Raw genomic sequence first — 19,833 nt, forward strand, 5'->3', positions numbered from 1 at the left:
GGCAAAGAGTTGATTTGGTGGTGACCAGCTGAGCTGCCCACCTCGTGGTCTGGCCAGCGGCTAATCCTCTCCTGCTCACCTGGCTTCACAGGCCCTGAATGAGAAGGAGCTGACAGCGGTCGGGTCCCACCTTCTCTGTGTGCTGGGGAGCAGGGCCGCGTGGCCCCAGTGGCACAGATGCCGAAGAACAGCAAGGTGACCCAGCGGGAGCACAGCAGCGAGCATGTCACGGAGTCGGTGGCCGACCTGCTGGCCCTCGAGGAGCCCGTGGACTACAAGCAGAGTGTCCTGAATGTGGCGGGCGGGCCGGGCGGCAAGCAGGAGGCGGCGGAGGAGGAGCTGGACGCCGAGGACCGGCCGGCCTGGAACAGCAAGCTGCAGTACATCCTGGCCCAGATCGGCTTCTCCGTGGGCCTCGGCAACATCTGGAGGTTCCCCTACCTGTGCCAGAAGAATGGAGGCGGTAAGAGGCAGGCCTGCTTGCCCAGGCTACCCCGCACATGGGCTGAGCTGAGGGGTGAAAAGGAACCCCCTGTCCTAGGCAGGATTGGAACCCTTGCAGGTCAGAGCTCAGGACTGTGGAGTAAGACTCCCCAGGAATTGCTAAGACGGCCTGGGTTCAAGTCCCTGCTCAGCCAGTCAGCTCTGTGCATGCAGCTTTATCTCTCTCTGCCTCTCTGTTCCTCTTCTGTGAAATGGGAATAATAGCAATTCCTGCCTTCCAGAGGAGTTGGGAGGATGGAAAGAGCTTTGCATGTAGAACGCTTAACACATTGTAAAGAACTTCTGGCCGTTATTATTAAATGCTCACTAGGTGCCAGGCCTGTCCTAAGCACTTACTGCATTTTAGTCTGAAATAGATGAAACTGCTGATGTTTGAACATCTTGGAACATTCAAAGCACCGGTTTCATATGGGCCAACCATTGAGTCCCCCCAACAACCCCATGTTATTCTCATCCTCATTTTAGAGACCGTAAAACTCAGGCACAGAGAGGTTAGGTGACTTGCTCAAGGTCACACAGCTAGTGATAAAGTAAGGTTTCAAACCTGGACAGCTTGGCCCCAGGGCCTGTGCATGCAATTACCACATGTACTGCCTCCCAGGTAGGAGGGGCCTCTTGCTGCCCCTGAGTTTGAATCCCCCTAGAGGATCTTCCTCTGGTATCAAACTCCTTCTGCTCCTCAGAGTCTGGGTCTCAACCCTTACTCAGTGTGCATCTCAACAGACCAAGGCAGTCTTTCAAATCCCAGGAATAACCCTGGGGTTGGCTAGAAATAAGAACCAAAGTGTAGACCGAGACATAGACTGTTAGCCACCCAGGAGACCTCGGAGATCCTGGAATCCAATCCCTGTAGCCATCGTTTGCTAAATTTCCTGCCACCACCCTGAACAGTGCTCCCTGCTGTTCAGACTGATGGCCTAAGGCTCCCAAGTGCGGGGTCTTGTGCCCAGGAGATGCACATCCCCTGGGCTTATTGGCAGATTGAGCACATATTGGGGAGCATGTGGGATGTCATGTTTTGGGGGCAGAGTGGTGTGACTGAAGGGCCTTCTGGAGACTCCCAGCTCACAGGGCTTGGTCTGGTGGTGCTGGGTGACCATCAGGGCACTGGTGACCAGTGCTGGTCTGACACCATTAGACAACAGGCAGGGCTATGCCAACGGCATTGCTAACAGGACTAGGTCATTGGCACAGCTCTCGATGGGCTCGCTCGTCTGTGTCCAGACATGGTTTTAATTCTCCTGCTAAACGCCCTGTCACCGGGAAACGAGATTGTGTCTGCAGTGATGCCCAAGACAGCGGGTTTAATTTATCATCTGGAATCTTTGGCAATACCCATTCTATCCTCAATCCTCCCAGCTACACTTTCCCGGACTGCTAATTTCTCTCCCATTCCTCCCAATTAGCTGTAGATTAATGGCCATGCTGGTCAGAACCTCTCTCTGGAGAGCGTCCAAGCTCCGCTTCCCTGGAGCTGCCCAGTCTGCTGCGTCAGCATCTGGCTGGGACTCGGGGAAGCTGTGCCCGGGGTCTGCGCCTCCGGGGGGCCCACTCCATCTGGGCTGCCGCTCTGTGGGCGGGGGGTTGTGAGCAGGGGGTGTCCACAGAGTACATCATGAAGTCAGTGTGTCACACGGTGTGTGACTTGATATATGGATTCCAGGAGGCACAGGATTTGTCTGTCTGTCTGTCTTTAGGTCTAGCCTTGTAAGCGGGAGGCATTGAAGTATGCCTGGGACCTCGCTTGGTGTTTCAGGTCAGGGGAATCAAGGGGAAGGAGGGTCTAGGTGACCAGTGCGTGGTAGGTCACATGTATGAGCCAGATCATTCCTGGAGGAGCATGAGGACCAGTGACAGTTTGAGATGATCAGAGATGTGGGCAGGACTGCAGGAGCTGGCTGCCAGCCCTCCCTTACCCTGGTGCCACACTTCAAACGTCTCTCCTTCCTCCCCAGGTGCCTACCTGGTGCCCTACCTGGTGCTGCTGATCATCATCGGGATCCCGCTCTTCTTCCTGGAGCTGGCCGTGGGCCAGAGGATCCGCCGGGGCAGCATTGGCGTGTGGCACTATGTGTGTCCCCGCCTCGGGGGCATCGGCTTCTCCAGCTGCATCGTGAGTCAGGGGCTGGGCACTTCCTGTGAAGTGCTGGGGCTGGCCATGGCCATGTGTGTGAGTGGAGTCCCCTTGGGCTGAAAGCACCCAAGTAAAGGGAAGTGGGTGTCCCTCTCCCTCTACATCCCCTGTAAGGTGTGCTGTAGGAGTGTCGGCTCCTGCATGCTAGGGCTCAGGTGACATCGATGAGTGAGAGGCTCTCGGCTGTCGCACCTACCTGCAGTGTCACTGATGCGTAATATAACCGGCCCCGGGAGATAGGAAGGACTTGTCACCCTCCACACAACAGATCTGTGCAGGAGGAAGCTCTGCTTTCAAAGCAGCACCTGGGACCCTCGGTCAGTTCTACCGAAATTAGTTATGGTGCTTCCCAGAAACCAGAAGTGACATCTTCCCAGAGATGAGAAATGAGAACTGACATCTCTCTAGAGGTGACTGCAGACATTACCAAGGGAGAGGAGTGTCCTAAGGGAAGAGTGGACACAGGAAACTAACAAGAAGCATCCAGAAAATCTCAGTAGGCACTGAGATCTGGGCATAGTTGTCCCGGAGGCCAAAGCTGTGGGTGTCCCCCTGTCCAGGGGGCAGCTCTGGAATTGTGACGCTGAGACATCAGGAAACGATGGAGGAGTGCTTTAAGCATCGTAGGAGAATTTCAAACTGGGAAGGATTAACATGTTAAGAGTTTATTGCTTAAAGGAGAGAACTTTAATATGGGAAACATTCCTCTGTGGATTCTTTGAATACCAGATGAATGGAGGTTGGGAGGGGCCTTCAGCTGCCAGATCTCAGCCCCCCCAAGGCCACGCTCTGTGCTCCGTGCTGCGTACAGTCTGTCCAGTGCTAAGCGGGGTGGGGGTGGGGGAAGGGGGGATTCCCTGCCACCTCTGTGACCCCCGCACCCGGACCCTTGTCCTCAGGTCTGCCTCTTTGTTGGGCTGTATTATAATGTGATCATTGGGTGGAGCATCTTCTACTTCTTCAAGTCCTTCCAGTACCCACTGCCCTGGAGCGAGTGTCCTGTTGTGAGGAATGGGACCGTGGCAGGCAAGTACGGGACCGACTGTGTATGACCAGCTGGGGACCCCAGCCAGCCCTGTCCCGGGAAGGAGTCCAATGAGCCTAAGGGGCTTAGGCACAGAATTGGAATTTTATTGACTCGCTGTGTCACCTTAAATAAGACTCCTGCCCTCTCTGAGCCTCATTTCCCCTTCCGATGCCCTCTCGCCAGCCTGTCCCACGAGTTCTTATGGGGGCTGAATGAACTAGTGAGTATAGGGAAAAACTCTGGCAATGGGATCTTTTCCTTAGTTGTTACCAACTTCCCCGTGTTACTCAAGTGCAGTCCTCTCCGGAAACAGCCTTAATTTGCATGCTGTTTCCATAAAGGGCTGGGTGATTTCTCCCACCTCACAGATGGGCAAACTGAGGTCAGAAACAACTTTCCCTGGTCACACCACTAATTTAACCGAGGGAGGGAATCCGGGTCTTCAGCCCCCAGCTCAGGGCCTTCCTCGGGAACCAGAGGCCAGTTCTGACTTATCCTTCCTGCCCCCCACGGGTGGACGTGGGCGGGGTAGCACGAGTGGGACTGTAGATCAGTATGTGCTGAAGCCTCCCAGGCCTTGCTGGGAACCCAGGAGTCCTCAGGATCTGCCAGATCCTGGGTAACCCAGAACAGGGACAGCCCCTCCCTGCTGCCCACGCTCGGCTGTCCCCTTGCCCACTGCTGCCTGGGTGGGGGTCCAGCGGCGGGGGCGTCCCGGCGGCCCGGCCCCTGAGGCCTGTGCTGCCGTTGCAGTGGTGGAGGCGGAGTGTGAAAAGAGCTCGGCCACTACCTACTTCTGGTACCGGGAGGCCTTGGACATCTCCAACTCCATCTCGGAGAGCGGAGGCCTCAACTGGAAGATGACCCTGTGCCTCCTCGTGGCCTGGACTGTCGTGGGCATGGCTGTTGTCAAGGGGATCCAATCCTCGGGGAAGGTGAGTCGGGAGGGGGCATTCAGACCCCACAGTCTGAGAAAATGATGGAGGGCAGGGGGCTGAGAAATCTGGGTTGCCCCACGCAGGGTCCTGTGGGTGGCCGTGGCCCCTGGATCACTCAGGTCAAGGACGCAGGCCCCTGAGGAGGCAATGGCGTGTCACTGCTAGTGTCCTGGTGGACACCCCTCGGAGAGGCTCCACACAGGTCTCTGCGGGTGCAGACCAGCCGGGTCCCACACACCTCCTCCCCACAGTTCAGATCCCCTCCAAACAGGCTCATTCTGTCACGTGTCAGTATTCATGGATTTCCAGGGCTGGAAAGGGCGTTTGGGATCCTGTAGCCCAATCGACTCATTTTTCAGATGAGGAAACTGAGGCCGAGAGAGGGAAAAGCACCTCCTGAGATCACGCAGCCAGTCTAATTTAACCGAGGGAGGGAATCCAGGTCTTCATCCCCCAGCTCAGGACCTTCCTAAGGAACCAGAGGCCAGTTGCTGGAATTAGAGCTGGAATTAGAGCACTGTCTGTCTGTCCGAGGCCCCAGGTTCTTTCCCAGACTTGATAAGCAAGGAAGCTGAGCCTTGGAACAGTAGCGTGGTCTCAGCCACCTCCCCTTCCCTCTCTGAAGGCCAGCATTGCAGCTGACACTGTGTGGCACCTATCCGTGTATGAATGCATTTGATCCACAGCAACCTTATGAGTTAGGAGCTATTGTGCCCATTTTATAGATGAGGAGATGGAGGCACGCCCAGGCTAAGTAGACAGCCCAGGGTCACGTGCTTCGTAAGCGGTAGAGCGAGGATGAGAGTACAGGCTGTCCAGCTGCAGACACGGGCGCTCTTGACCTTCACCCCACGCTGCCCAAGCAGCCCTCCTGACTTGTTTCAGTGCAGCAAACGCTGTGTGAGCATCTTGTTCGCGTGAGGCTCTGTGCCAGGCACATGGGGATGTGGAAATGCACAAGAAACACACATGCTAGAAAATAGGACGTGATTTATAATCACAAGAGGCAGGACCTTCTTCTGATGTTTCTGCTTGGGAGCCGTGACTATAACCTCCTGTATGCCTTCTGTCAGAGGCCTCTAAGGACAGGGGAGATCCCCAGGGGGTCTGCTGGAGCCAGGGACAGAAACGCAGGCTGGAGACATGAAAAAAAATGAGGAAGGGAGAGCAAAGGGTTCCTCGCCCCCTTGGCGGCCCTTGGGGGTGGGGAGGCTGCGGGCCCAGCCCTGCCAGCCCTTGAAAGGAGAAAAGCAGCCCCAGGCCCAGCCATGCTGACTCCAGCTTTTCTGGGCTCCTGTTTCTGCCTTGGCTCCAGGCCAGACATGCGGTGGTGTTGGCCCCGTGCCCAGGGGTCCCAGGGCTCTGCTTTCGGCAGCTATCAGAGGAGGCTCATGTGCCCCAGCTGTGAGCAGGGAGGGAGGTGCCAGCTGCAGGAGGGCCCTGCCCCACGGTGGGTCCCTGTCTTCTCTGCAGGTGATGTACTTCAGCTCCCTCTTCCCCTACGTGGTGTTGGCCTGCTTCCTGGTCCGGGGGCTGCTGCTGCGAGGGGCCGTGGATGGCATCCTGCACATGTTCACTCCCAAGGTAGGGCCTGGGGCACCCACAGCTCCACCAGCCGGTCAGCCACATGCAGCGTGACACTCATGGAGGACCTGCTGTGTGTCACGTGTTGTGTCAGGCCCTGGAGGGATGCACTGGGGACGGAGCATGGACCCTGCCCTCAGGGTCCCAAGGAGAGGGACATCACATTAATTTGGGTGAAATCAGAAGAGGCTTCAGGGAGGAGGTGACATGTGAACTGAGCCTCCGTGAGCAGATAGGATTTCAGTGAGCGGCAAGAGGACATTTGTGGTCAAAGGGACCACATGAGCAAAAGTGAGAAGCACTGGGAGTGCTTGAGGAGAATGGTGGGAAGTCAGGCTTGGCTGGGGCATGGGGACAGGGAGTGGGGGGTGGGTTTCATGGGTGTGTCTGCGACAGCAGGAACCAAGAAGATGTCCAAGAGACGGACGCTCCCCCTGGAATCCCAGCTTGTACCCAAATCAGGGGAACAATGTTACTATTTTATTAAAGATAATAGGCCACCTGGACAGTGATTTTTCCCTCACCGAATCCATTCACATCTCCGCTCATTTCATCATCTCAGTAGCCCAGTGAGGGGGCCAAGCAGGACCACTGTGCCTGCTTCACACCCCGCGCAGGCATCCTGAAGATGGTCACCCAGGTTTCCTGCCGGCGGTCTCTGCCCACCTCGTGCCCCTGCCTCTATTCCCTTTTAGACCACTGGGCACAGCTGGCGTGAGCTGGTCCCCTGACGAGTAAGAGGATTTCAAATGTCTGCTGGGATGTCCTTCAAGGTGCCCCAAGCAATGTAATGAGTAACCCCGCTGGGCAGGCTGGGAAGTCACCTCCAAATGCCAGCTGACCAGTCAGCAGCCAGCAGGGGCCTGGTCAGAACCCCGCCAGCTTGAGGCTCTAACATTGGCCCTCACTAGTGCCATGTCACATGTGTGTTCACATACACACACACACTCACACACAGGAAGTTCATACAGATGCCACAGGGAGAAGAGTCCCGATCCAGTGGGCTTTGCAGTCCCCACCCCCTCCCGACTCCCCGCCTGGCAACGAGCAGGACACTGGGCTCCACACACACCAGCCACAGGAGCCAGCCTGGGCATGCTGGGAAGCCACTTCTGAGGTTTCTATGGGAACCACGGCGGAGGTCCACTTTATGAAGCACTTAGTGAATCTCTGGAGGCATGAGTGTGACTTGGGCCACGTGGCTGGCGCAGGGTTGGGGAACACGTGGTGTCTGACAGGAGTAAAATGCAAAGCTGGTTTCTTTGGGGGAAACCAGCCGCGAGAAGAAAGCCAACTGTTTTATGAATGACTTCAAGTGTATTTCTAGAGTCGGCCTAATGCTTATGCTTGAGTCGTCCAGTTGCGCTTTCCTGAGCTTTGGGAGCAGACGATGTGTTCTGGAGGGGGCTCTGTGAGGCCCATCTTGAGGCCTGTGCACCGAGCAGCTGCATGGGGCACAGCTCAGCATAGCTGCCGCTGGGGCCAGACAAGTGGGCAGCCCCGACAGTGCGCCAGACTGGCCACAGGGTCGAGGGGGTGCGTGGGCCCTTCGAGGAGAGAGGTGGGCTCCCTGAGGGCCCCGAAGGCCCAGTGTGGAGGTTCGTGGTGGGACTTCTTGGTTCCCACAGTTAGGACAAGGCTTCTGAACGGGAGGAAAGGGCAGCCCAGCCTGTCATCAGGGGGAGCTCTGGAGCCAGATGATTGAGTCCAGATCCCAGCTCAGCAGTCGGAGGCCAAGTCCCTTGGCCCCTCAGGGCCTCAGGTTCCTCAGCTGTAAGATAGGGTGAACCGTGGTGGCTCCGCCGCAGTTGTCACAGGAGAGGGCGTAGGACTGCTGTTGCCGTGCAGGGAGCGCACTGAAAGCGTTAGCTGTTATTCCTCTCGTCCCTCGTGAAGGTGACACTGCTCCTAGGCAGTGGGAACCCGGCGCTCCAGTGCCACCTGGTGTCCCGAGGTCCCGTCTGGCTCTTGCACAGGCAGATGCTGAGCGGTGCCAGGGAACAGGGTGTGTGCTCCTGTCACGAACCCTCTCGGGCTGGGCGCTCAATAGCTGCTTGTGAATTCAAAGAGCATCTTCATGCCACCGAGTCAGATGCCACGGAACAACCTTGTTCCCTGCATGAGGCAGTGACTCAGCCACTGTGCTGAGGAAGTGACAGGAAGCCATTGCTCTGTTTGTGGGGGGCACCCCAAGAAGGGTGGGAGCCTCGTCTTTGGTGGAAAAGCCTGTTTCCCATATCACCCCTTGCAGACACATTCTGATGTCTGGAAAGGACACTGAGCTTCCTAAGGTCCGGCTGTGGGTTCATTCTCTGTTGGCACTGTGTTTGGGATCTTGTTGAAATCATGCACCAACACCCCCCAAATCCTGAAAGAGCCCCTTTAAGTTCAAGGAACAGCAAGCGTTAAGACTGAAGGTGCCCAACTCACCTGTGACCTGAGGACATAGGTCAGCCTTTGCCTGTAGGTCTGTCTCTTGTCCCCAGCTCCACTCTTTCCTTCTCTTCCATGTGCCAGGCACTGCTCATACAAAGATGACAGCAGGTGGGCTCCATCCCTAAAAAGCACTAAGCGTTGGAAGGAAGATGACACATACACCAGTAATTTGGGTATTGACAAGAGCTGTGAGAGCCCAGGACCATGACTAGCTCTGCTAGAGGCAGTCAGGAAAAGCTTCAGAGAGGAGGTGATATTTGTGCTGGGTTTTGAGATATAAGTAGGAGTTCATCAGACAGTGAGTAGGAGGAAAAAAATTCTAGGCAGAGGGAATAGCTGGGCAAAGACCACAGGTAGGAGATCACGGTGCTTTTGAAGAATAGTAAGTGCACTGCAGTTAGAGTGTTCAAAACAGAGGGAAAAGATTTCCCAGCCAACAGTAGGCAACCAACAAAGATTTTTCAACATGCAAATGACATGATCAGAGAGATGTCCACCTCAGCCTGCCCTCTGTTACAAAACCTTTTGCTTCTTTCTGGTTGGAACTCACCAAACCACCCAGAGCCCTCCCATCAGGTCCAGGTGTCCAGCCTGAGAGAAGTGCCCAGGCTCCAGACTGGTAGAACTGTCATGATTGACATCTGTTACGTCAGTGAATGCCCACATAAGTAATCCCTTATCCCATTTCTGGAACCTTCCGAGAGGATCTTTAAAAAATTTCACCCAGGAGAGGGAAGGTGCTGAGTCCTTTACCAGTGGGACTATGATTACAGTTGTCCCCCCATATCTGTAGGGGACACGCTCCAAGACCCCCCGTGGATGCCTGAAACCGTGGATAGTCCCAAAGCCTGTCTATACCATAGTTTCCCCCGTACATACATACCTTTGCACTTACAAGAAGTCCTTTATGGCTGCTTTTTGGCACATCCAAATTGCCAGCATCACTACTCTTGCCCTTGGAGCAATTATTAAGCAAAATGAAGGTGATTCGAACACAAATATGTGATACTGTGACGGTCGACCTGGTAACTGAGACGGCTAACCATCAGGTGATGTGCCCAGTGTGGATCCGCTGGGTGAAGGGTGATTCACATCCCAGGCCAGACGGCTTGAAATTTCATCACGCTGCTCAGCGTGGCGCATAGTTTAAAACATGAATCGTTTATTTCTGGAATTTTCCATTTAATATTTTCAGACCGCAGTTGACCGTAGGTAACTGAAACCATGGAAAGCAAAACCATGGCTAAGGGAGGACTACTGTGTCTTTCTCTTTTTTCTAATCTTCAGTTTTCTATTAGGAGCAGGTATAGGAGCAAGCGCCCTAGGCCGGGCTGGCTTCCTAATTCGCAAAGCCTGAATCAGAAAGCAAAAAAGAGTGATTTTTTTTTTCTTTCTTTCTCCGGGAATTCATTTTGAGGCAAAATGACCTGAGCAGCTGTGAGCCTATTTATAGTCCTCACTGAGTCACTTGCTGTGAACAGTCATACTCTGCGGCAGAAACACGAATGTGTTTGGTGACAGGTTTGTCCCAGACCCCGCTCGGGGTGCCATGTCACTATGTGGCATACACACCATGTTACCTTTCAACAATAAAATTAGAAATGAAAGCCCGATTTCCAAAACCAGACTGGCCCTGGAGCGCTTCAGTGAGGAAATGTGGGCCTGTGTTGCTTTGGGGATGAAGGTGACCTGCTCCGTGTCTCTGGTGGCCTCGCTCCCCTTGCTCCCCTGGGACCATTTTAAACCGCATCCACCTGTCTGGACGTTCAGACCACCCCTCCCAGCACAACTGGCCCCCGGCAGGTGATTTTGCCGCCTGCTCCCCAGGCCACCTGAGTCAGGAGCCGGTGGTAGGAAGGCGCCATGGCCTGGCGGGAGACGATCGATATTTTAGAAACTGCTCTGCCCTGACTAGCGAGCTCCGTTGCTTTGAGCAACTCATCTCACCTTTGCACCTCAGTCTGCTCTTTCAAAATGTGAATCGTAAACCATGCTCCCACCAAAACTCCTCTGTCCCGACTAGGGCAGAAGCATTTTGTGAGGATTAAATGCTCCTATGTGCGGGCCTGACTGCTGGCTGTACATTGGATTCTCACAGCGACTCTGGGAGGGGCTCTATTATCATTCCCACTTTTCAGATGAGAAAACTGAGGTTCGTAAAACAGACACTACCACTTGCCTAAGTCTTCTCAGCTAAGTAAAGATGGGTCTGGTTGGGTGGGGCGAGGTGGGGCTCCTCTGTGACCTGGAGCGTGTAGGTGTGTATGAATGAACTTTGGGCCTTTTATTTCTGGGAAAGGGGAGAGGAGATGGACAGGAAGGAGACATTGGTGTCTTTGTTTATGGTTTGAAGTGGATGAGGTCCCTGGGAGACCTTGATGTTCTCAATTCTCTTGTACTATTGTGCAGCCTGTACACTGGACAACTTTAGGAGGCACCATTCACACTCTAGTCTAAGTGAATGGCACTCCCTAGAGCTGTGCCCTACGCATCATACTTGATGGCCTTGGAGATGTTCCTTGTATGGTAGCTCCGTGGTAAAATTAACTGAGAACTTACTATGCGAGCCTGCAGTGTTTATCTTTCTGAAGCCCGACCATGATCCTCTGAAGTTGGTACTCTTGGTATCTGTGTTTTACACATGGGGAAACAGTTACAGAGGGGTTAGGGGACATGCCCAGGGTCACACAGCCACAGCACTTTGCCACTGTGCCACGGTGCCTCTGAGCCCTGGTGAGGCTGAGGAGAGGGGGTAGGTGGGAACCCCATGGCACTTGGATAAAACTATCACTGTGTTCTCTTTTCTCCCCCCTGCCGCGGCGCCCTCCCGCATAGCTGGACAAGATGCTGGACCCGCAGGTGTGGCGGGAGGCGGCCACGCAGGTCTTCTTTGCGCTGGGGCTGGGTTTCGGGGGCGTGATCGCCTTCTCCAGCTACAACAAGCAGGACAACAACTGCCACTTCGACGCCGCCCTGGTGTCCTTGATCAACTTCTTCACCTCGGTGCTGGCCACGCTCGTGGTGTTCGCTGTGCTGGGCTTCAAGGCCAACATCATGAATGAGAAATGTGTGGTTGAGTAGGTGCCTCTCCTCCTGTCCTTTCTGCTCCTTGTGCACCCCACCCAGGGGGGCAGGCGGGCCATGCATGGGGCATCCCTGTCTCCCCAGGCTGGAGGATGGGAGTCAGCCCTGAAGCACGAGGACAGGTTCACCGATGTCTGTGTTGATGGCTGGGGGGTCCTGCCTGGGTGCCAGGGAGGTGCCCCCACGATCGTGCTCGCCCCTCCCTGCCTTTTTACCTGGTCCTCTCCGCTTTATGCTGCAGGAATGCGGAGAAGATCCTGGGGTACCTCCACACCAATGTCCTGAGCCAGGACCTCATCCCTCCCCACGTGAATTTCTCCCACCTGACCACCAAGGACTACTCGGAGATGTACAAGGTCATCCGGACGGTGAAGGAGGGCCACTTCTCAGCCCTGGGCCTCGACCCCTGCCTGCTCGAGGACGAGCTGGACAAGGTGGGGACAGGCTGCCCTTCCCGGGCCGGCTGGGGGGCAGGCGGTCGATTCTAAAGCCCTGAAGGCAGAGATAATGAAGGAAGGGGCTCCTGGGGTGGCTGTGGGCCCTCGCTGAGCCCTTGACCTCCGCCCCCACCCGCAGTCCGTGCAGGGCACAGGCCTGGCCTTCATCGCCTTCACCGAGGCCATGACCCACTTCCCCGCCTCCCCGTTCTGGTCCGTCATGTTCTTCCTGATGCTCATCAACCTGGGCCTGGGCAGCATGATCGGGACCATGGCGGGCATCACCACGCCCATCATCGACACCTTCAAGGTGCCCAAGGAGATGTTCACAGGTAACGCCTCCTGCCACCTCCGCCTGCCTGTGGGCTGCCCTTGGGGATGGCGACAGGGCTGTGGCTCTGACTTAGAAACACTGGGTTCTGCTGGCGTCATTCCTGACCCCCAGGGTCGGGCCGCTGGAGGGTGGGTTGTAGGCCTGCTGGCGGGGGAGGGGTGGGATGGAAGGGGCCTGGGTGCCCCCAAGAGCCCCGGGCCCCGCCCACCTGCACCCCTGCCCCCACACCGGCCTCCGGCTCTCTGTAGTGGGCTGCTGTGTCTTTGCATTCTTCGTGGGGCTGTTGTTCGTCCAGCGTTCCGGAAACTACTTTGTCACCATGTTTGATGACTACTCGGCCACCCTGCCGCTCACGGTCATCGTCATCCTTGAGAATATCGCTGTGGCCTGGATCTATGGGACCAAGAAGTAAGGGGGCTGTTGGGGAGAGGTGGGGAGAGGAGGAGCCTGTCCCAGCTGACTGCCCCCAGAGCGCTGTACTCCCAAGCCTGCTGCCAGGGGGGCTGGGATCACGGAGTCAGAATGTCAGCCGGAAGTACTCTCATAGGTCCTTTAGAGAAACTGAGGCTCACAGAGAGGATATCACTGCTCAGGAATGCTCGGCTGGTGAGAGGAAGAGCCAGGCTGAGGACACAAGTCTCCTGGGTTCGGGTCCCCACCTCACCCTAAACTGCCTTGAATTATCACACCTTCCCTGGGCACCAACTCCTTGAATTCTGTGGAGCTTCAGCACCTAGTGGGTGTACAAGGGCCCCAGCCTTCCAAGCACTCAGAGACTTCAGCAGCCTAACTCACAGCGTTAAGGCTATTTACATAGGGGCGTGAGGCAGGGTGTGGTTTGCGTCAGAGAATTCAGCAATAAGAAACGATCGGGTCCCTTGGCCTGAGCCCTAGGGCAGAACTATACTGATTGTCAGCCCCTGGTCTCAGTCCTCATTTGAGAACCAATCTGTATCCCCAGAAAGCCCCGGGACTAGGTCCTCACTCGCTCAGCAAGGCCAGGGCTCCACTGACCCGCTCAGCCTGCCCCTCCCCTGATGTCTGCACCTGGCCTTAGAATCAGGCTCTCACTGTCCCTGGTCCTACTTCCTGGGAGAGTGCGGGACGGACAGGTGACAAGGCAGAGCAGCCTGCGGAGCCAGGGTCGGAACTCGGTGCTGACTCTGGCAGTCTAGTGAGGCCCCGGGGCCCCTTCTCAGAATATTATTTTTAAATGCATATGATAAAATATATAGCATTGTACAGGCAACGCATTATATTGAAAGTTAGCAAAATTATGTTTCAAATCTGAGATGTGGTAATATCTGTGTACTTTATTTTTACTGCATTCAGTTACAAGATCTAGCTATGGGCCTAATAACAATGGTAATTTCAAAGTAGCTGTGAGCATAAACGATGCTTGTAGGTATCTTCAGTTGTAATGTGATGGGAATATATCTGAGATCTAATCAGTTGCCGGCAGTCACAGGTACTACTGTGGTGGTTTGCATTTATAATAGGAAGAAATGCAAGATTTCAGTTAGGTGTTGAGGTAAAGATGATTTTTATGGACACAGCCAGAACTCCACCCCCAGGCGGGGTAGTTAGAAACCCCCCAGTCAGGGCCGCCTTCTGGACGCCCGGGAGGTGCACTTCCAGCTCATTTCCAGCAGGGGGAGTCTAGAGCCAGGCCGGTGCGAGCGGAGGGGAGGCCGGCAGGTCCACAGATAACATATCAGGAGCATTGAACATGAAGAATGGAAGAGCCTGGGAGGGATGGAATGGTCAGGGGAGGCTTCCTGGTGGAGGCGGCTATGGGCAATGCGCAGGCACAGTGGGGGTGCCAACTTCTGGGTCCTCTGCTGCACCTGGCAGGTTCATGCAGGAGCTGACGGAGATGCTGGGCTTTCGACCCTACCGCTTCTATTACTACATGTGGAAGTTCGTGTCTCCACTGTGCATGGCCGTGCTCACCACGGCCAGCATCATCCAGCTGGGGGTCACACCCCCGGGCTACAGCGCCTGGATCAAAGAGGAGGTGAGGGGTGGCAGCCCCGGAGGCCCAGGGGCTGGCACCTTCCCAGGCCTTTAATGCAACAAGTGATAGACATAAACCCTTATAGGGCACCTGCTATGGGCCAGGCCCTGCTGGGAGCATTGCACACCTGACCTGTAACCTTTACAGCTAAGAGAGGTGGCACTAGCCCCATCGTACAGACAGGGAAACAGTCAGAAGGGCTAACACATTTGTCCAGTCTTCCTAACCCATGTTTTCTCTCCGTGTACGGAGTGGAATCACCCACCCTTTTTGCAAGTGTAGAAACTGGGACGCAGGTGACAGCTAACTCAAGTAGCGACCCCTGCTGCCCCTCGGCTCTGCCAGTGCCAGGACGGTGGGCGGGCTGGGGAGAGGGCGGGAGCGGTGGCCCTGAGTGGGCGGGGCCGCGGCGGTGGCCCGCAGCGCTCACCCCTGTCCGTCCCCAGGCTGCCGAGCGCTACCTGTATTTCCCTAACTGGGCCATGGCGCTCCTGGTCACGCTCATCGTGGTCGCCATCCTGCCCATCCCGGTGGTGTTCTTCCTGAGGCACTGCCACCTGCTCTCCGACGGCTCCAACACCCTCTCCGTGTCCTACAAGAAAGGGCGCATGATGAAGGACATCTCCAACCTGGAGGACAATGACGAGACCCGCTTCATCCTCAGCAAGGTGCCCAGCGAGGCGCCCTCCCCCATGCCCACCCACCGCTCCTACCTGGGGCCCGGCGGCACGTCGCCGCTGGAGCCCAGTGGCAACCCCAATGGACGCTATGGGAGCGGCTACCTCCTGGCCAGCACCCCGGAGTCGGAGCTGTGACCACCGTCCCCACCCCTGCCAGCCTCTCCCACACCCAGCCAGCCCCCGTCCCAGCCTGGCCACTCCTCCAGAGAGGGGTCTGCCCTGCCTCAGCCTCCACCCCAGTCCCAGCCGGTCTGCTCCCCAGACCTGAGTGGGGCCGAGCCGTCTAACCCTCCGAGATCGTCTCAGCAAATGGCAGCCAAATAACTGGAACAATCTAGAAGTTCTGATTCCCAGCACAAGGGAGACTCCAAGTGGCCACTTTCGGGGTCACCCCACCCTTTTCCTCTTCCCCTACCTGTTACTTGCAGTTCTTAGGTCCCTCTGTGCTGCCAGGTGGTGGTGGTGACAGCCACTGGGGCGGAACGGGGTGGGGTATCCCAGAGGCTGCCTGATTTAAGGCTGAGGATGGGACAGATGTGCCAGGCCCCAGGGCTCAGGCCTGGGGTGAAGTTCTGCTGTGAGAGGCAGATGGTGCCCCGGCAGCAGAAGGGAGGGGAGCTCCTCCACCACGGCTCTAAGTGGGACCTCCTCTGTCCTAGGCCCTGCCCATGTGGGTGGGGTTTGCTCCTGCATCTTGCTTGGGAGGGCAATGACTAGGCTTGAACCCTTCCTGCCTCCATTAGGGCTTAGTCTCCCCACTGTCCTCTCCCCATCCCCAGTCCATCCTGGAGCCCAGAGTGGTGGCCTCCGCCCCTTTCTTGAGATTTCCAGAGCACACTGTCCACAGCACAATTTGGATGATTTGGAGCACAATTGCAAAGCACATCCCCCTCCTCTCACCTGGACCCAATTTCTCTCTAGCGGCAGCTTCTCCCCTGGAACAGGGTCCCTGGAGTTCAGGGGCCCTTGCGCAGGAAGCCTCATACCTGGGGAAAGAGATAATTCCACTGCCCTTTTGGGCCGCCACTCACCCTCTGTTGTGTAAGCCCAGCTATCTGGCCCATGGTGGTCGGGGTCACAGCAGTGCTGTGGACACTGGAGATTGCCAGAGGGATGGACTGAGTCTCTGCGCCCCCACCCCCACTCTTACTTTCCGGCCTACCCTGGAATAGGGCTGCCCTCAGAGAACAGGCTGGGAGGCTTAGAACCTGACCAGAGAACAAACGTCTGCAGTGATGGATGGACCAATGGAAGGATGGGTGGTTGGACGCACCAATGAGGGAGGGAGGGAGGGAGGGATGGGTGGATGGATGGATGGAGGGTGGGTGGGTGGATGGATGGTGGGTAAATGGATGATGAGTGGATGGATGGATGGATGAATGGATGGATGGATGGATGGAAGGCAGGCAAACGGAAGGAAGGAAGGGAGGGAGGGGGACTGGCTGGGACAGCAAACCTTTCTGAGAGCTGTAGTGGGCGGGGAGGGCACAGGGCTAGGCCTCGTACCCTGACAGGGTCCTGAGTCACTTGTGACTCTGACTGCACTCAGCACTGGGGTAGGGGTAGACTAGGCCCAGGGTTCCCTCCTTCATCCCTTAGTCCCTTGCCCCCCTTACCTGGGGATCCATCCCCCACCCCACAATCTCTCTCACTTGCCCCTCCTCACACCTCCCATGAGTGTGAGGGGAGAGGGAGGCCCACGTCTCCCCAGAGACACAAGCCTCTGGAGCACAGGCCCCCTCACCTGACAACACCTCCTGCTGGGCCCCATGCCTAGTCCCACTGATTTAGCAAGAGGAGGGCAAGGCCCCAGGAGAGACTCTACTATATACTCTTCTGTGTATTCTACTTCTATTGTATATTCAATCTGTACATGTGAGTGTAAATGCTGTTAAATGACAAGCCCAATATTACACTGTGGCTGCTGGACTATTTTCATCCTCAGTGCTGCACAGATCTATTTTCATTGTATATTTGATATATTTTTAATTTTGTAGCTTGTGGTCAGGCCAGGCCCCAGCCTGACAGCCTGCAACAGGGCCTGAGCAGGGTGTCCTCTTGGTCCCCGCAGGCTGGGGTGTGCTCTGAGCCTTTTGCCATAGGCCGGGCCTGTCCCGGCTCTGTCTCTGCTATTAGTCGTAGGGCCCAGAGCTTGGTGTTCGTGTGTGCGTGTATGTATGTGGTGTGTGCACATACGTGGGTGTGTGTAGGGTGCTGATTTGTGAACCCCAGTGCTCACCTTGTTCCTGAAGACCTCGATCCTCCCTGCCTCCCCCTCCTCTCTGCCAGGTCTCAGGGCAGGGCCTACGGGAAGCCCCCAAATTTATTTTCCAGGCACCTTCTTGCTGTCTCCGCTGGAGTCACAAGCTCTCCATCCTGAGGAAAGTCCGGGGCTTCTTAAGATGTTGAGGCCCCCCTATAGGATCCCTCCCAGGGCCGTGGCCTGCACTTGTCTTTGAGATTTGAGACAGTTCTGACAGTGTTCAGAGGGAACCACTGTCCTCGCATGTGCTTCTGACACACTCGCCTTCGCTTACTCCTCGGGAGCTGGAAGTGGGGCGAGGCCAGGGCAGGAGGGGCCTCAGACAGGTAAGATCCAGCCCCAGCTTTCCTGGGGGAGCAGGAGGTGGCCTATGTCCAGCGCCATAGGAGACAGCGGACTCCAGGGCAGGGGTGTGCCTGAGAGAGTCCCCGGGTCCCTGCCCTCCAGCCCGATCACCAGCTTCCTGCTCAGGGAGCCGTCTCCACTGAGGCGACTTGAAGCCTGAGGCCTGATGGGGCCAGACAGTGGGGCACACAAGTTGATGCCAGTGAGGTTAGCTTTGCCCTCCAGCAATAAATCTGCAGAGACTGTTGCTTTCCTAGTGCCAGGAGACGCCCTCCTGAGCCAGCCTGCCACAGGCCGTGAGGCTGGGTGCCAGAAGCCACGTGGTCCCAGGCCAGCCAGGCCTGCAGCATTCTGGGCAGGGGCTGCCCTTCTGCGTGTCCTCACAGCTGCCCCCCTGCCACTGCCCCTCAGAAGACTCCCCCCAGTGGAAGAAAAGACTCAGTAGACTGGAAGGCACCTGACTCCCTGAGCGTCCACTAGGCCCTGAAACTGGGGGTCTGCTGCCCCTTCCCTGGGGCCTAAGGACTGGGGCTGGGGAGGAGGGCCCAGGGTCCCCCTCATCCCAAGCACTGCTCTGTATGGACCCGGGTGCACACAGTGAGCTCTGGCGCAAGTTCAGAGCAATTCAAATCCATGTGCTCATGACCGGCCAGAGCCCTGGGGAGGTCAAGACCACTCAGCCCAGAGGAGGGGAGGAGGCACTGTCACCCTGGAGCCCCTTCTTCCTCTCTACTCCCCCCATGGTGTGCAATAAAGCGTCTGTTCTTACCAACCCCTCTTGCCTTTCTGAGCGGCCGGGATCAGGGAGAGGGCGTGGGGGAAGTGTGGGGGTGAAAGCTTGGCTGGGGTGCTCTGGGAGCTGTGGGAGTGGCTGGCTGGCTGGGGACTTGGGAGTATGAGGAGGGACGTGTATTCTCTTAGGCATTGTCTGGTCCTTGTAGCAGGCGTCACTGGGCTCCAAGTCCTCTACACATCCAATCTCGTGAGGGTTTCAGCAGCTCTCTGAGGAAGGTACAGTGGGCCCTTGAACGACGTGGGTTTGAACTGGACGGCAGGCACCACTTATACATGGATTTTTTTCCAATAAATACACAGCCTTCCATATCCGTGGGTTTCACATCTATGAATTCAACCAACCATGGTCAAAGACAGAATATTCCATCTGCTGGGAAGCCTGCACTGGCCTATGCCATTTTCTATGAGGGACCCGACCATTCAGGAGCTTTTGACTGCGTTGTTCAAGGGTCAGCTTGGCGTCCAGATTTTTGTCCAGGTTTTCTATTTGAGGAACATGAGGCTCCATTGATGTGAGGACGATGTTTGGTGTCCACTTGCCGGGCCTTGAGGGGGAAGTTCCTGCCCTGCCTTACTGCCTGGAAGAGCTTTACCTGTCAGCTCTGCCGGGGTGGGGAGGGGAGGCCCACCTCTGGGAAGGGCTGGGGACTGGGGAGGCCTGAGAGCCAGGCAGGGGACAGCAGGGGACTCAAGGGTTCGCAGGAACCAGCCATGTTTTAACTTGTAAAGAAGAAATATGGGGTTTGTTATTACCTATTTTCTCAAATTTCAATCTCAAATGTTTATTAAGCACCTAAGGAGCTGGTGGTAGGGGGAAGTGCTTCCTCTCACCTTACCCTCAAGGAGCACAGACACTGGCTTCTGGGGAAGGGGGGAGGCCCCACCCCCACCGCACCCTTCCTCAGCCTGGAAAGATGCTGCTCCCAAGGTCCCCCAAAGAACTTTCCATTTCCTTCTCCTGCCAGAGGAGACAGTGTTGTTTCAGGAATGGCCAGCAGGTGGCAGGAAACCCCGTCTATCCAGATCTTGGTCCCTGTGCCCTCTACTTGCTCCTTTGTGAGTTAGTTTGTTGAACGGAACTTTATTTTTTTAATTGGTTATTTTTTTAGAGAGAGAGAGGGAGAAAAGGAGAGGAGAGAAGGAGAGAGGGAGAGAGACCTATCCACTTATTGTTCCACTTATTTATGCATTTATTTGTTGATTCTGGGATTTGCCCTGACCAGGGATCGAACTCACAACCTTGGCTTTTCAGGAC

The 19,833-nt window shown here is 56.1% G+C and overlaps 1 protein-coding gene across 1 annotated transcript; it reads left to right on the forward strand.

The window, feature by feature from the left end:
• The first annotated feature begins 111 nt into the window (after positions 1-111).
• On the forward strand, positions 112-18,553 carry SLC6A17 (solute carrier family 6 member 17). The gene is made up of 11 exons (XM_081122105.1): positions 112-463; positions 2,460-2,617; positions 3,538-3,664; positions 4,419-4,600; positions 6,077-6,187; positions 11,459-11,700; positions 11,949-12,141; positions 12,284-12,476; positions 12,727-12,886; positions 14,333-14,495; positions 14,942-18,553. The coding sequence occupies exons 1-11, from the start codon at positions 178-180 to the stop codon at positions 15,308-15,310; spliced, it is 2,184 nt and encodes a 727-aa protein (XP_080978231.1). The 5' UTR covers positions 112-177; the 3' UTR covers positions 15,311-18,553.
• The last annotated feature ends 1,280 nt before the right edge of the window (positions 18,554-19,833 follow it).

This window comes from Miniopterus schreibersii (genome assembly GCF_964146895.1).
Source record: "Miniopterus schreibersii genome assembly, chromosome: 19".
NCBI lineage: Eukaryota > Metazoa > Chordata > Mammalia > Chiroptera > Miniopteridae > Miniopterus > Miniopterus schreibersii.